The sequence below is a fragment of the Mytilus californianus genome, unplaced genomic scaffold, assembly GCF_021869535.1.
Source record: "Mytilus californianus isolate M0D057914Y unplaced genomic scaffold, xbMytCali1.0.p SCAF_9, whole genome shotgun sequence".
In the NCBI taxonomy this organism is placed as follows: domain Eukaryota; kingdom Metazoa; phylum Mollusca; class Bivalvia; order Mytilida; family Mytilidae; genus Mytilus; species Mytilus californianus.
Window position 1 is genome coordinate 38,515,796 of NW_026262745.1, and position 14,503 is coordinate 38,530,298.

At 30.6% G+C, this 14,503-nt stretch overlaps 1 protein-coding gene across 1 annotated transcript; it reads right to left on the reverse strand.

Moving 5' to 3' along the window:
• Nucleotides 1-584: 584 nt before the first annotated feature.
• LOC127715480 (methylmalonic aciduria type A protein, mitochondrial-like) lies at nucleotides 585-14,503 on the reverse strand. The gene is made up of 7 exons (XM_052221541.1): nucleotides 14,446-14,503; nucleotides 10,446-10,882; nucleotides 8,713-8,835; nucleotides 7,659-7,829; nucleotides 6,648-6,734; nucleotides 5,656-5,804; nucleotides 585-5,103 (listed from the first exon to the last, which is right to left on the reverse strand). The coding sequence occupies exons 2-7, from the start codon at nucleotides 10,849-10,851 to the stop codon at nucleotides 4,816-4,818; spliced, it is 1,224 nt and encodes a 407-aa protein (XP_052077501.1). The 5' UTR covers nucleotides 10,852-10,882; nucleotides 14,446-14,503; the 3' UTR covers nucleotides 585-4,815.

Below are 14,503 nucleotides of genomic sequence, written 5' to 3' on the forward strand. Positions count from 1 at the left end.
CTGACATAACAAGCTGTCATGTTGAAATTAAATCCAACTGTTTTAGAGTTATTTAAAGTATCCACAGCTTTTTTATCGTTGCCAGACTGTAGTTATCAAGGAAACCGTCAAGCCGTTAAGGGCAGGACATCTTGGTTTCATAATCAACCAATTTAAAGGTTTTTTCTTTTGAATTTATTTAGATTTTCTACACTTTTAGTGCTTTAAAGCTTATAAAATTTTTCAATTGTTTAAAAACATATGGTGACGCTTCATTAATTCGTATGTCCACTGAATTTTTCATGATTTACCTTCATCGAAACGCTCAAACCTAACATTTCAAAGCCAAATACGTAGAAACGTCAAGAGCTATAAAGCCAGAATCCACAAAAAGGAAAATTCATAAAAGGTTAATGTTGCCTGAGAAAGATAACTTATTGGGCAGCTTTCTCATCGATGTTTTCATTTTTTATTGATGCAGATGTATTTTTTTAAAAGTATACTCTTTAAAAATGTGTATGTTCAAGTTGAATTTAACTGTTCAAAGATTACATCTACCACACTCACAGATACAGTGAATGATAATGATTAATAAACACCCAAAATTGCATTTGATTTTTTTTTTCATTTTAAACAAATTCTTATAAACAATATGATAAAAGCAAATTAAAAATATTCATATAATTAACAGGTTTCCACAGGTGGAAAGAATAATGATTTTTTTTTTATTTCAGCCTCTACATTGTCAGCAGGAGACAGGTGTGTGATAAACGTCTCCTTTTGAGGAACAACGCTTTATTTAATTAATAAGTATGACGACAACTACAACATTTAATGAGAAAAAAAAGAAAGAAAAGAAGATACCAAATGGGAGATCAAAACACATAAGTCGAAGAATGACCGACACAATCTTGTCAAAAACGAAACTAGAAGAAAAGACAAACTTACATAAAAACTGAAAACTGGGCAACACGAATCCCACCAAAAACCTCCAGACTTCTCCAGAAGGATTAGCATATCCTGCTCCTCCTCCTTATACGACACATGTCGTCTCTCTAGAGCCTCCAAATATTAAAAAAAATGGGAAATATCTGTTTTAAGACAAGTCTCCCTACAGGGATGCCAAATCTCCAGCATTGGAGAAAAAATATCTCAATATCCCTTCCTCTACCTCTGTAAACATTTTTGCATTATAAGTAGTTGTTTATCTTGTAAAAATTAACAAAGTATTGCAAAAACATTGTTTCCTCTTCATAAAGGGCCAAAAATATCTGACATATTGCTTCAGCTTATTCATTCATTACTTACTGAATTCGTTTGAAAGTCAATTGTAAAATATTTAAAAAATTAATAATTAAACTGTGGAAAAATAAGATTAAGAAGAAAGAAAACTAGAGGCTCTAAAGAGTGTGTGGCACTCGCCTATGTCTATGTGCATCTTCAATGATAGACACTCTCTAAAATTGTAGACTAGAATGATAATGCATAACGAAAAAGAAAAATTCTGTTGATCTTGTATTGCTGTTCATTTTTTGTTTATTTACAGTTCCCCTCTATTTTTTAAGTTTTTTGCCCAAAACACAAAAAAAAGGTAAAAAAATCTGTCATGCAAAGGCAAAAACTCATATAAAAGGTCCACTAACTGACTAATTTGTAGATCTTGTCTTGCTGAATTTTTTTCTACTTAAAAGTGTCTACCTATCTTTTATAGTTTTTAAGATAATATGCAAATACGCAAGGAATTGGTAAAAATTGTCATATAAGAGCAATAACTTTGATAAGGAGATGACTGACAATTTCGGCCATTAGAGGTATTGATAGATTCTGTCTTGCTGATAATTTTTTTTCTTTTGTAATATATATATCTATCGGTCATATTTTTAAGATATAAGGCAAACACTCAAAGTTTTTTAAATATCTAAGCTTTTAATTAACTTTTTACCAAGTTATCTTAATCAAAATATTTAAGCATTAGTTTTCTCAAAAACTTACATGTTTACATGTGTTCTATTTAGAGATTTATAAAAAAATCTTAATCATTTAACAAAATATCTCAAAATCACAAAATAAAAACAAAACATAGTGTAAATGTACTGATTCCTCTTAAAAGGCTGTATAGATTCCGGTTTATAGCATGAACATTTGCACATGCTATTATTTTACAAAGAAAGAACACATTAAATGTACAAGCCAAAACTTAGATAATCATCAGTCATCCTTCACAGGTCATTAACAAGCCTTTTTAGGACAACACTTGTTTTATAACCCACCACCTATAATTTTTATATTATCATTTGTAACAGAACTGTTTTTGCTTCCACCCCTCTTACCCACAGAGAAAAATATCATATTGTGTCTGATCTTCCCATACATTCTTTTCTGGAATAGCCCAACGACAGACTGAAACAGTCATTATCTAAAGTGTAGCTTGTGTAACGAAAAGAATTTGTTATTTGTCACTTAGATTGGTAATTTTAAATGACATTGGTTGTTTGTTCACTTCATAGTATTCAAAATAATATAAAATTTGAGCAGTTTACAATGCATGGTAATCACTTATACTTCAGATTTCAAACATTTGTAATAACTAAAAATAATAACTTTTATTGAAGTAACTTGTATAAAATCTTTTTTTTAAAAATTATATACTGATCAAGATAAAACTAAGCATGCACTTATGTATCCATATTTTTGAATTTCAAATTAATCATTTTGATGAAATATTGAACACTATGACCATTTATTCTATGGAATTTCTTCTATTCTTCTATAAATCCATAAACTTTCTTGAAAAATAAAAAATCATAAAACTTAAACTGAGTAATGTTCAATAGTTTTATTATAATTACAAGATTGTAGAAACTAAGGTTTCAACTCCTTCAGGCAAAGTTAATTTATATGATTTTGGCTAGTTAGTTTATGTCATTATATCTGTATTGAATTGATTTACAAATAAATAATACTTAAATATACAAATAAGTCATATTTGTATCCAAATTTTTTTTCATTATCTTATTAAAATATAATTTGATAATCAGTAAACATTAAATTCTTCCAGTAAAGGTTGGATTTAAGATGCTCTCAAAATGAGTATTTTTCATTAAATATTGTAAAGAAAAACTTACATACAGTATTGAGTGTAAATATCAATTTACCATTTTAAAGGTTTATAAATTTGTAGAACATTTTTATATTTCATCTTTGCATGGCTTCTTTGATAAGTTTGATTTCCATGAAAGTATGTAAGGAGCCATCTCTGAAGTATTTGCTATATATTCTATCAAAGGCATTAAATCTGCTTAAAAAACTTTATAAATATTGATGAAAATTGTTTTCAGACAGAAGTAATTGCTTACAATTTCACATCAAAGTAGTTTGAAAGAAAACTTTAGAGCAGAAAAAGTGAAACTTCTGACAACAAAACACTGGAATGTTCTGTCAATGATCCATGAATTGCTAATAAACTTCCCTTTCTAACAACTTTGTTAAATAGTTCATACATCAAAACAAGAACACTGCAAAACAGATCACCCCTTGCAACCAAAACTTTCAGGTGACCTTGACCTGTGCACCACAACCTTGATATTAGGAACAGCAATAGATGAGACGATATAGGTCATAACTTAAACTAGGGTTAACAAATTGAATTTATCAATTTATAATATTGTCTAATAAAAAAAAGAATTTTAACAGAAATTTGTTTTTAGTTATTGTATCTTTTCTGATATGTCTTTTTTACAAACTAGAAAAAAAGGCAAACATATAAACAACCAAACTATCGTCAATTGGCAATACAAAAATAAAAATGGTTAATTTCTCCAGTGTGAAATTCAGAATTTCTCCTTTGGTTTATTGTTATGTAAATCACAGCTTCCAGTAAATGAACAAACAACAAGAATATGTGTCAATATATAGGACACTAAGTTCCACTCGCACTATCACCTCTCCATCATCAGTGAACAGCTAAATATGGGTCAAAATCCTAATTTGGCATCTATGAACATGTGTTATAAGTTTCAAAATGACGTGACTACAAACTTCCTTCAACTAAAACTTTGATATGATACAGGACTGACAGACTAGCTGACAGATGGACTGACACAGACCGGAAAAACATTATGCCCCTATTGTACGCACAGCATAAAAAATTCTGAATTCAATTTTTTTTTAACAAAAGGCAATACTTTAAAATATAAAAATTATAATTTCTTTTCCCTACAAACCATACTGACAGTTTCTCATTCATTTCTTTACCAGTGATTGAACTTACAATTTTAAACACTGACTTATTTCTAACTTAAAGTATTACATTTCTTATTTATATTCAAAACCCATTATATATAGATTCAACATAACCATCAGTATGCTGAGTACGAGTATTAAATATGAAAACAACATGTTTTAAATTTCATGCATCCAAAGCGCTTTTCTGGATTTACCTTTATCAGGAATGCTCAAAGCCAAATATTTGAAAGCCAAGGATGTATCAGAACCGAAACAGTTGAAAAGATATTTGACCGAAATGGACCTAAAAAAATAGCCAAATCCATCTAAGGTCACCTTTGCCTAGTTAGTTGAAACATTAGTTTCTTATAATTTCAAAATTTATTAATGGACAATTTTAGAAGGGTTTGTTATCAATCATGTCAGTACGGAAGTACTGACTACTGAGCTGATGATACCCTCGGGACTGATAGTCCACCAGCAGAAGTATCGACCCAGTGCTGTAAAAAATGAAAACAACATGTTACAAATTTCATGCGTTCAGAGTGCTTTTCTGGATTTAACTTCATCAGGAACGCTCAAAGTATATATTTTAGTACAAATAAATGATTATCAACTTTCTTTAATAAATTTTGTCAGAAGCAAGTCAGCACCAGTCCCAGGAGTTATCTCCCCTTTCATAACTTCCTTTTCAACATTTTTAATTAAGTTCTGCACAGCAGGATGAGTTTTAAACATGTCCATTATATTATTTTGAATGAAAGACCACATCCATATTTTCTTCTGTAATTGCCGTTTTTTTTGTAACTCATTGGATTCCATCATGACAGTTTGAAAATTTTCCATTAAATCCCATAACTCTGGTATACCCTCTTTGTTGACAGATGATATTCTTGTAACCTGTAAAACACAAAACTTAGGTAAATAAAAGTGCATAAAGATTTTACTTATCTAAGGGAGACAAATCTAATAGTCATAAAATATATGCACAGCATTGTTAAAGGCTTAAAAACAGAAAAAATGTCCATTGAATAGACAACATAGACTTTATATTTCTCCATATCATCAAGAAAAAAGGTCTAGCTGGCTTAAAATTCTAGAATGCCTGCTTCTATTTAAAACTGATGCTCTGAATTGCCATACTTCTACTGCAAAACATATGTTCAATAAAGTAACTAATATTCTATTTTTTTTCACATAGGTCATGATATTGTCACATTAATGAAAATATCTATATATATTTGTCATGTTTTTTGACAAAAATTATGATATTATGATAATGTCTTAAACAGGATGATCTTGCATCAATGACAGGCTCCTTCCTTAGATTAGTAATTTAGCCTGCACAAATCCATCACTGTCTTCTTTTTATCTGTATTAAGATCTAAAAACATTACCCATAGCTAATTTAGAACCATTGCATAAAAATATAAGATAAAAGGAAATGTTTACCTCTGGTTTCCAGAATTTTGATCTCCGTCTTGAATATTTAAGAGCACTAATATATTCCGCCTGTATTCTTCTTGCTGCAGGTACCAGTTCACCATCACTTTTATTGATAATAACTAAGTCAGCTACTTCAACAATTCCTTTCTTAATACCTATTAAAAACATACAATTATGATAAATTAAATAAGCCGTTTAATCCATTTGTTTCTTACATTTTTTGGTCAACATTGACAACGTTCACATAAACGATGTACGCACAAAATAGTCGCGTTGTCGTTGATCGTTTATCGTTGAAACGTATAAACGACACATTTGTTTCTGCATCTGTCGTTTAAATAATAACAAGCATGTGTTGTTTTCGCAAACTCCTGGTCATTCTTTTCCCTCACTTTTACCTGTTTGTTTACAGTGCGTGTATGTAATCTATTTTTTGTCTTACTACGCGTGGTCGATAAAGGTCATTAAAAGATGTATTTGTTTATAGCAGCTTAACGTTTACTTAACGATAGTCATTGATGACAAAATTTCAGATTAGAAACAAATGCACTCTATATTGTCTAAAATTTCACAATTAAGCAATCACAAATTCTTTTCCATTATTTTACAGGGCAAAATAAACTAAAATAGAGTTTCCTCTTGAAATTAAGACGATGGAAGGTTGATTTAAATGTTTTCTTTTTTTCAAATTCTTTTCAGTGTTTAAAGGTTTTTGTACCTTATTTCACATCGAACAGTATTATAATTTTAATTTCCATTATTCTACAGACAAAACTGTTGCTTTCCTCATGAAAAAACACAATCTAAGGTTGATTTGTATGGTTTTTCTGTATTTTATAAATTTTTAACATTTTTATTCAACATATGATATTGACTTAGTGATGTCAAGGTCAGTTTAACAGTAGATGATCAGTAATAGAAACTGGAAATTAAACGCATTTTCCAAAAGACAGTGGCCTTAGTTTTCCAAAAGACAGTAGCCTTAGTTTATACCTTACCTTGAAGTTCATCTCCCCCAGCTGGGGGCATCAGCAGACAAAACAGATCTACCATATCAGCTACAGCATACTCAGACTGACCAACACCTATAAATAGAAAGAGTGTGTTATCAAGCAGAACAGATCTGCCATTTCAGGTAGTACTGTATACTCAGACAGTTTTCTGCAGAAATAATGCCTTCCAAAATGCAAAGAGACACATATTGCAGGGAAAAAAATCCATAATATTTTATATAAAATAAATACTTTAAGTGTGAATCCTTTCATTTGTCATTTCATTATACACTCACAAAAACAAGTGGAAAGTTTTGTTACCTAAAAATATAAGTTACATTCCAAGGGAACCAATGTTTTCCAAAAGTATTATTTTAGAAACAGTGACCTTGAACTTGGCTTAATTTATAACTGTTCTCCCCCTTCCCTATATCTTCCATATATATATGTTTCTTTCCAATTAGGCATAAGAAACTAAAGTTTCCATCCTGTATCAAATAAATTTTCAAAAAATAATTAATTTTAGTTAGTGACCTTGAACTTTGATCTATTGACCCCAAAATATATAGGTTATTTCCTTTTCTATGTCCTCTATCTATATAAATTTCATTCCAATTATGTAAGGGAAACTCAACTTTCTATTTGGAAACCATTTGTTTCGACGCAATGACAGTCTGACACACAAAGTGATAACCATATGCTCTTAAAACTTTTTTAAGGAGCATAACAAATTTTAAATATCAGCAGGAATGTGCAAACATTCCTTTCTACTTTTAGATTTTTTTAATTTTGTTTTGAAAATACAATTGCAAGTAGTATTTGTTTTATGTGTTTGTATTCAGTAAAAGTTACAATCTCAAGTCATGGATACTTTTGTCTTCAAGACAATATTATGTATTTGTAAGATTCATTTTTCAACAATATGCTGGGGTAGCATACAATCTTTAAAATATAAATTTATAGACAGTTTAAGGATTTGTTTAAGATCTTTAAAAATTTAAAGATCTGGATGTTTACCAATTGTTTCAATCAAGATGATATTATATCCTGCTGCCTCACACAATAGAATGGCTTCATTAGTTGTCCTGGTAACACCACCTAATGTACCCCTCGAAGGTGAAGGTCGTATGAAGGCATTCCAATCTCTAGAAAGTTCAAACATTCTAGTTTTGTCTCCCAGCAAGGAACCTGTAATAAATAAATCTAATAATCATATTTTTATGGTTGTCTTGAATTCAAAATTTTTACATGGATTACTGACAAATTATGGCCAATAAGATGCAAATAAACTGCTATCAATTTCAATGGTAAAAATGAAATGATCTTTGACCCTTTATTTGAAGTCAGGACATACCAACATGTACATGTGTATTTATAGTTTACTGCACTCCTGAAACATGGGCAAAGAACTTAAACCAATTTGAAAGCTGTAAAGTGGAAAATGTCTTCAGTTTAGATCAAAGAGCATTTTCACCTCTTTTATTTTACTATTTAAAAATTGGTTAGTCTTATAAAACCTTCTTCTACATTTTCAGTTCACCAAAATATTTTGGTGCAGATTGTAAATATGCTATTTCTCTTCTTATTCATAGTTAAGCTGAATATATAATTCTTTTTTAGTTTACATTCATGAGCAATTGAAATATGTTAAATAGAAGACTGAATTACAAGGTTACAAAAATATCAGACTAAGCATTCTTGCAGCCACATCAAATGAGACCTGGTAACATCATTTTCTTTTTTGACAACATTTTTCCAATTGAAGATTTAAAAAAAGAAAACCAATATTTTGAAAGTGGTTTTGGATTTCACTTAATAAACCAGCTAAAAGCTTAAGTATGATTCATGAAAAAAATAAAACATAAATTTTATACAAGAAATATTTTATTCAACATGAAACTTCTACATACGTTTTTAAAAAGAGCTCAGGTCAGGGAGTCTGGAGGTCTTTTGTCTGTGGTTTTTATCTTTGGGCTTTTTGAAGTAGGAGTGGGGGTTGATTATGGCTTTTTTCCTGTTCCCATTATATTTTCACATTGAATTTTGTTTTTGACTGTATTACATACGTAACCTCCAGTAGTTGCTGATGATGGATCTACAGCTAACACAGCCACTTTGTTATCTCTAGTGGTCAGGAATTTACCAAATGTTTCTATAAATGTACTTTTACCAGCTCCTGGTGGTCCTGATAAACCTTTAATAAATATAAAAATACAAAACAAGAGACTTAATTTACATTGAAGAGATAGGAAACTAGAATTATTCAGTTATATTTTTGTTCACAATTTTAGTTCACAGACATCTCTGCAGAGATCATCACATGATATATTGTAAATGTGATACAAAGCGATTATGTATGTGTAATTGGAAATGAATTTTGTTTAATTTGTTGATATAATTATTTTCCAATGTTTACCTTTTCAATTTTAGTGAATGAGAAACAAAATCTATCATATTTAATTTGTACACGCTGTATATATGTATATACCGTAAACCAATTATTCTTTGTTCATGTTGTTGATGCTAGCCTATCTTTTGTGTTTAGCCTTTTATATCCTACTTTACAAAAGTTAGATGTGGTATGATTGCCTGAGACTCCTAACAACAAGACACTAAATGATGTTGATAGCAACTATAGGTCACCTTTCTGCCTTCAACAATGAGCAGATTTATTTTCACGATTTCTGAACTTTGTTGATGTATATACAAATGTTTATAAGAAGAGATCCAATTTTGGCATAATCATGAGCAAATAAATTTTTATTATTTTCTACTCGAAAAAAGTTGAATAATAAAAGAAGAATGTGTCTGAGGACATGAATGTCCCTGCTCAAGCATTGCAATTTTTCAAGTTAAAAAGGGCATAGCTCTAGAACAGTAAATGACTCACAACCCAAATTCGAACTCTGTCTGTGTGTTGTGGTTTTTAGCATTGTGTATGAGCTTCATAAAATTAAGATGAGGAAAACTTAAGTTAGAGTGCAGAAACGAAAAAAAAATTGAAATTTTCTAAGTTATAAAGAGGCATAACTCTGGAACCATAACTGACTCACTGCCCACATTTGAACTCTATCTGTGAGTTTTGGTTCTTTGCATTGTGTATGAGTTTCATAAAATTTAGATGAGAAAACTTAAGTCAGAGTGCGGAAATGTAATCATTTGCAATTTTCCAAGTTATAAAGGGGCATAACTCTAGAACAGTAGGTGACTTACTGTCCAACTTAGATCTCTGTTTGCAAGTTTTGGTTCTTAGCATTGTGTATGAGTTTCATAAAATTTGCATGAGGCAAACTTATGGAAGAGTGCGGAAACGAAAATGGGATGGACGGACAAACATAAAGACGGATGGACGGAAGGACAGTCAAGGGTAACACTTAATGCCCCTGTTGCCTACGACGGGGCATAAAAATAAGTTGGTTCAAAGAATGTTGCTTTTTTTCCTGTCCTTTTCTTTTAACATTCACAGAAGAGTGAACAAATTAAATTTGGTTATTTCCATAAATATCAGACATATTAGAGTGTTTGCATTTGGTACTGCTTGAAGGAATTCAAAATGAAAAGGATGGATAGAGGAAGGTTGGTTGCCATGTCAACAACAAGCTCACATGGTACCAAAAGTAACAGGTCTTTTCTTAGTCAGAAAAATGTAGTAATTTTGAAATCATTGACTGTATAAACTGTCAGAGGGAGCTTAATTTAATAGACATCATCTTTTAAATCTGTATTTTGATCTGAGTAAAATAGAAATGATTAATATAATCATGTTGTTTCTATTGAAGTAGTGTAATATAAATTTTGTTCTACCTATTCTGAAAGACAATTTTTTAGGTTGTCCAGATTTCTGTTTTTCTGTACTGTACTGTAGAATGCTGTTCAATAATATCTTAGCTTGTTGTTTCTTCTTTGGATGAGAGGACTCTATCAGAGTTATTCCCCTTGCCAAGCTTCCTCTTTCACAATTAATTATTCCATTAAAAAGTTGTTTCAGGATATTATCATTTTCTAATATATCATTAGTGGCACTACTGGAAAACCTTTGAACCTTTCCATTATCTATATTGTGCCTCCATGGTCTTTTTTGTAGACTGTTTTGAAATTTTTGCAGTTTTGAATGAGACAGCAAGCCCAATTGTCTGTGAATTGTTTTTAAGAGACTTATCTTTTGTATAGCATTCCAAGGAAAGCTTTGAAACAAAAAAAGTTTGGCCATGTCAATTCTTGTTTCTATAACCTCATCGTCTCTGAAATTGGAATAATATTAATACAGCAATTTTTTCAAAAAAATAGTGTTAAAGATAAATAAAAATATTGAATTATGATCATGCTGATGAAAATTAAAAAAATATCATTAAAGAGAGCAGGAAAATATGAGAATCCCCTGAGATAAGATCCTGAGAAAAAATTCTAAAATCTTCTGATATAATTTTACATTTATAATAAAGTCAGTCACATATATATACATGTACATGTATTTGGTGCATATTTCTGTTGGGTGTAGGTTGTTTATTTATACCATTTGCGTTCCTTCTGTGGCCTTTGAAAGGTTATTTAGAGAAGGATCTATTACTGAGAGTTGTCTAGTCATAATTTGAGATTTGAACATTTTCAGCTTACCACAGAACACCAAAAATAAACCACAGAACTACACTAAATACAATAAAGCTAATAAAATATACCAGAGAATATTAAAATTACTTTACAAAATGCAGAACTAATAATTAAGAATTATTATTTCTATAATTCTATGAACATGATGAATGTAGAGTTGCCTCCCTTCTATAATATTAAGTTATCTCCAATGAATATTAGCATATATATAAAACATACTTTAATTAAAATATTTTTTATGATATCCTAGCTTTTATAATATTCTACAAGTGTTAGGCACTTTGGTTGATACTTTGGTCAAGACAAAATCAAAATTTTCTCTGCATTGGTTTCCTGGCTATTGTTTTTGCTTTGTTCACAACCATGACAACAGAATACAATCCATCGGATGAAGTGATGATATTGTCAAGTTTTCGCTTTTTACTGTCCAGTAAGTATATTTTATATTTATTTATTTTAGGCTTTTAGCCTTGTTTCAAAAATGTTTTTAAATCCGCCAAAAGAGTTAGAACTTGATTCAAACTTCAACAAAAAATAAACATTTTTATTAGGCTTAAATTAAAATATTGTTTGTTTGCAGTTTACCGACCGACCCTCGAAAATCCGCCCGACTGTGAAAATTTTATTGCTTTTAATTTGAAGAAATTATTTTCATTTTTCTATTGACGCAATCCGGAACTTCTGGTCGTTTCCAGAATTGATTTAAAGTCTGGGTCGATTACACGTTTCAAGTTCGGTTTTTCTTACCTTCTTGTCAAGCGTACATAGGACCGTTTAATAATAAAGCACATGGAGATTGTTTACAGGTATCGATGAAGACATGGAGGAGTACTTTGCGCTGTCGCTTTCTGTCATTTTTAAAACAAATAACAACAAAAAAAGTTTAATAGTAAACTGTTTATACAGATTCAGACAGATATCATTGACGATTTGAGAACGCATGATGCAGCGGATATTCATAAAACCGACACGATAACCGTTTCCATCTAAAACAGATCGGGTACAGAATCTCTTGAGCCTGACTTTATGGAACCAATATCAGTGGTTAAACAATTTGACAGCAGCCTGAAGTATGCCATAGTTTCTATAAAACGTTGTGAAGACAACAAGGATGAAACCACTTCTCCATGACTTCATGGATACCTGTAAACATGCCAGGAAGGGCGCATTTGAAATTTATAATCGATAGACAATGCCAAATCTATAAGAAGCCACAGAAACTACACAAAGATGTAAAGAAAATGAATGGTTGGCTTGTAAAAATAAATATACTTTCTATATGTTAAATCTATCTTCTATTGCAATGAGTATACTCCTTTAGGATAAGGGGAGCTACCCCACTCATTGCAATTCTTCTCCCTCTTACAATATTAAATATACCCAAACAGTGTGGCTTGTGTGAATTGAATTTAAATATGTCCTTAGGAGCTATGCTGCCAATTTTTTATGCAGTCAAAACATTTCAGTACAGACCATTTACTTTTAAAGGGGTGCTATTGATTTCACCCTGAAGTCTAAGATTTTTTTTGGTTTTAATTAAAGCCTGATCACATCAACATATCTTTCAAAATATTACCTTATTACATATAATTAAATATTGTTAGATTTATGAAAACAGTCAGATGTCAAATACATTTTTTCAAGTTTCTTTTTTTTTTAATTGAGAAAGATTCAATGGTTAATTTTTTTTATTGATAACACTCTTACACTGTCTTATGAGTCTTTGATATCTACATTTTCCTAATGAAAATACTCTACTCATGAAAACTTTCTAGTAAAGAAGCATATGTCAGTGAACAATTTCTTTAAAACAATTCTAGTCATTCCTTGTTTATAAGATCTTATAAGTGTTCCAGTACTAGTATTTAATAATGTCATAAATTGGATAATCACACCATGTTATAGTTTCAATTTTGGTTGAAAAGTTTTTATCTGAAAATGCCTGTTCATTTCATGTTGGTTTTCAGTGTTTGTTTTAAAAAAAATTTCTTCACAAGAAACTTGGTTTGTGTAACTGCTTGTTTAAACTTCATTTTGGCTGATAAAATAAAATATTTTTCCTACCTACCGACCCTTCAGTCTGAAGGTATCCCGCAATGGTGGTAAGTCGTGCACTTAAGGCCATTTTTTATTTTATTTTTCTGTAGACTTAGCTTTGTTTTTTTATTACTGTGTATTGTCAAGCTTGGTTACTCATAATTGTTTCTCAGTCACTGAATGTACGATGTTGTTCCATACTGCAGCAGCTGACCAGGTTTGTTTACATTCAAATTCTAATGGCTTCAAAACCACGTGACACATTGAATCGTTATATCCAATCAAATTGCTCTACTGTCAATTAGGTGATTTTTTAGTACAAGGCAATTATATTATTTGTTTGTATGATATTGCTTTGAAATAGTTTGCAATAAATTGGGGGTTTATTCAATAGGAAACCTCATTACTAGCCATGAAATTCGATATCAATGGAATTTTATATGAATATTTACTTATGGTCAGAATATCGCTCTCTTTATATTGAACCAATTTTTTTTTATGAAAAATATATGTATATAATTTGTTTTTTTATTAACCTACTCTATATTCCTGAACAAAAATATGGCATGATTATCGTTTGTTTCCCAAAATTTTTCTTTCAATTTGGATGGGTTTTTTTCGCGGGAAAATTGCGTAAGACGTAAGGTGCTTGCCATTTTGAAATTCTTAAAAATACGATTTGCTTGGCCTGTTTGGTCTGCCATTAAGATTGATGACCTAAATGGAATGTAAACAAAGCAATGGAGGCAGGAAGAGGGGATTTCTGAAGTTCTGGAATGTTTTTAGGCATTCAGAAGTCAGGTTTGATACGGCCATTAGAAAATTGGCATTTTTGTACAATGCTTTAGAATAACAATGAAAAATATCTTTAGAAATGTTTATTTAGAAGTGTAGAAAAAATGTATTCTGCACTAATTTTGTACGCTGGTATTAGCGTAGTGACGTCATTGCGGAGTTTTCCCGTGTGATAAGTACAATAACAAAATCCGAACGAACCAACATTATGACCGATTATAGACTACGGTAGGATACAGTCGGAAAACTGCAAACAAACATATTTTTAAGGTTTCAAAGTTCCTGTGAAATAAACGCAGAGAACAAACAATATTTTATGTTTCTGTTGTATGGCTAAGATCTTTAAAGCAGCAATTGTACCTACAAATAATGTAAACAACAGCGATGCAAGGTGACAGAAACCAAAAAAGGATGGGACGACA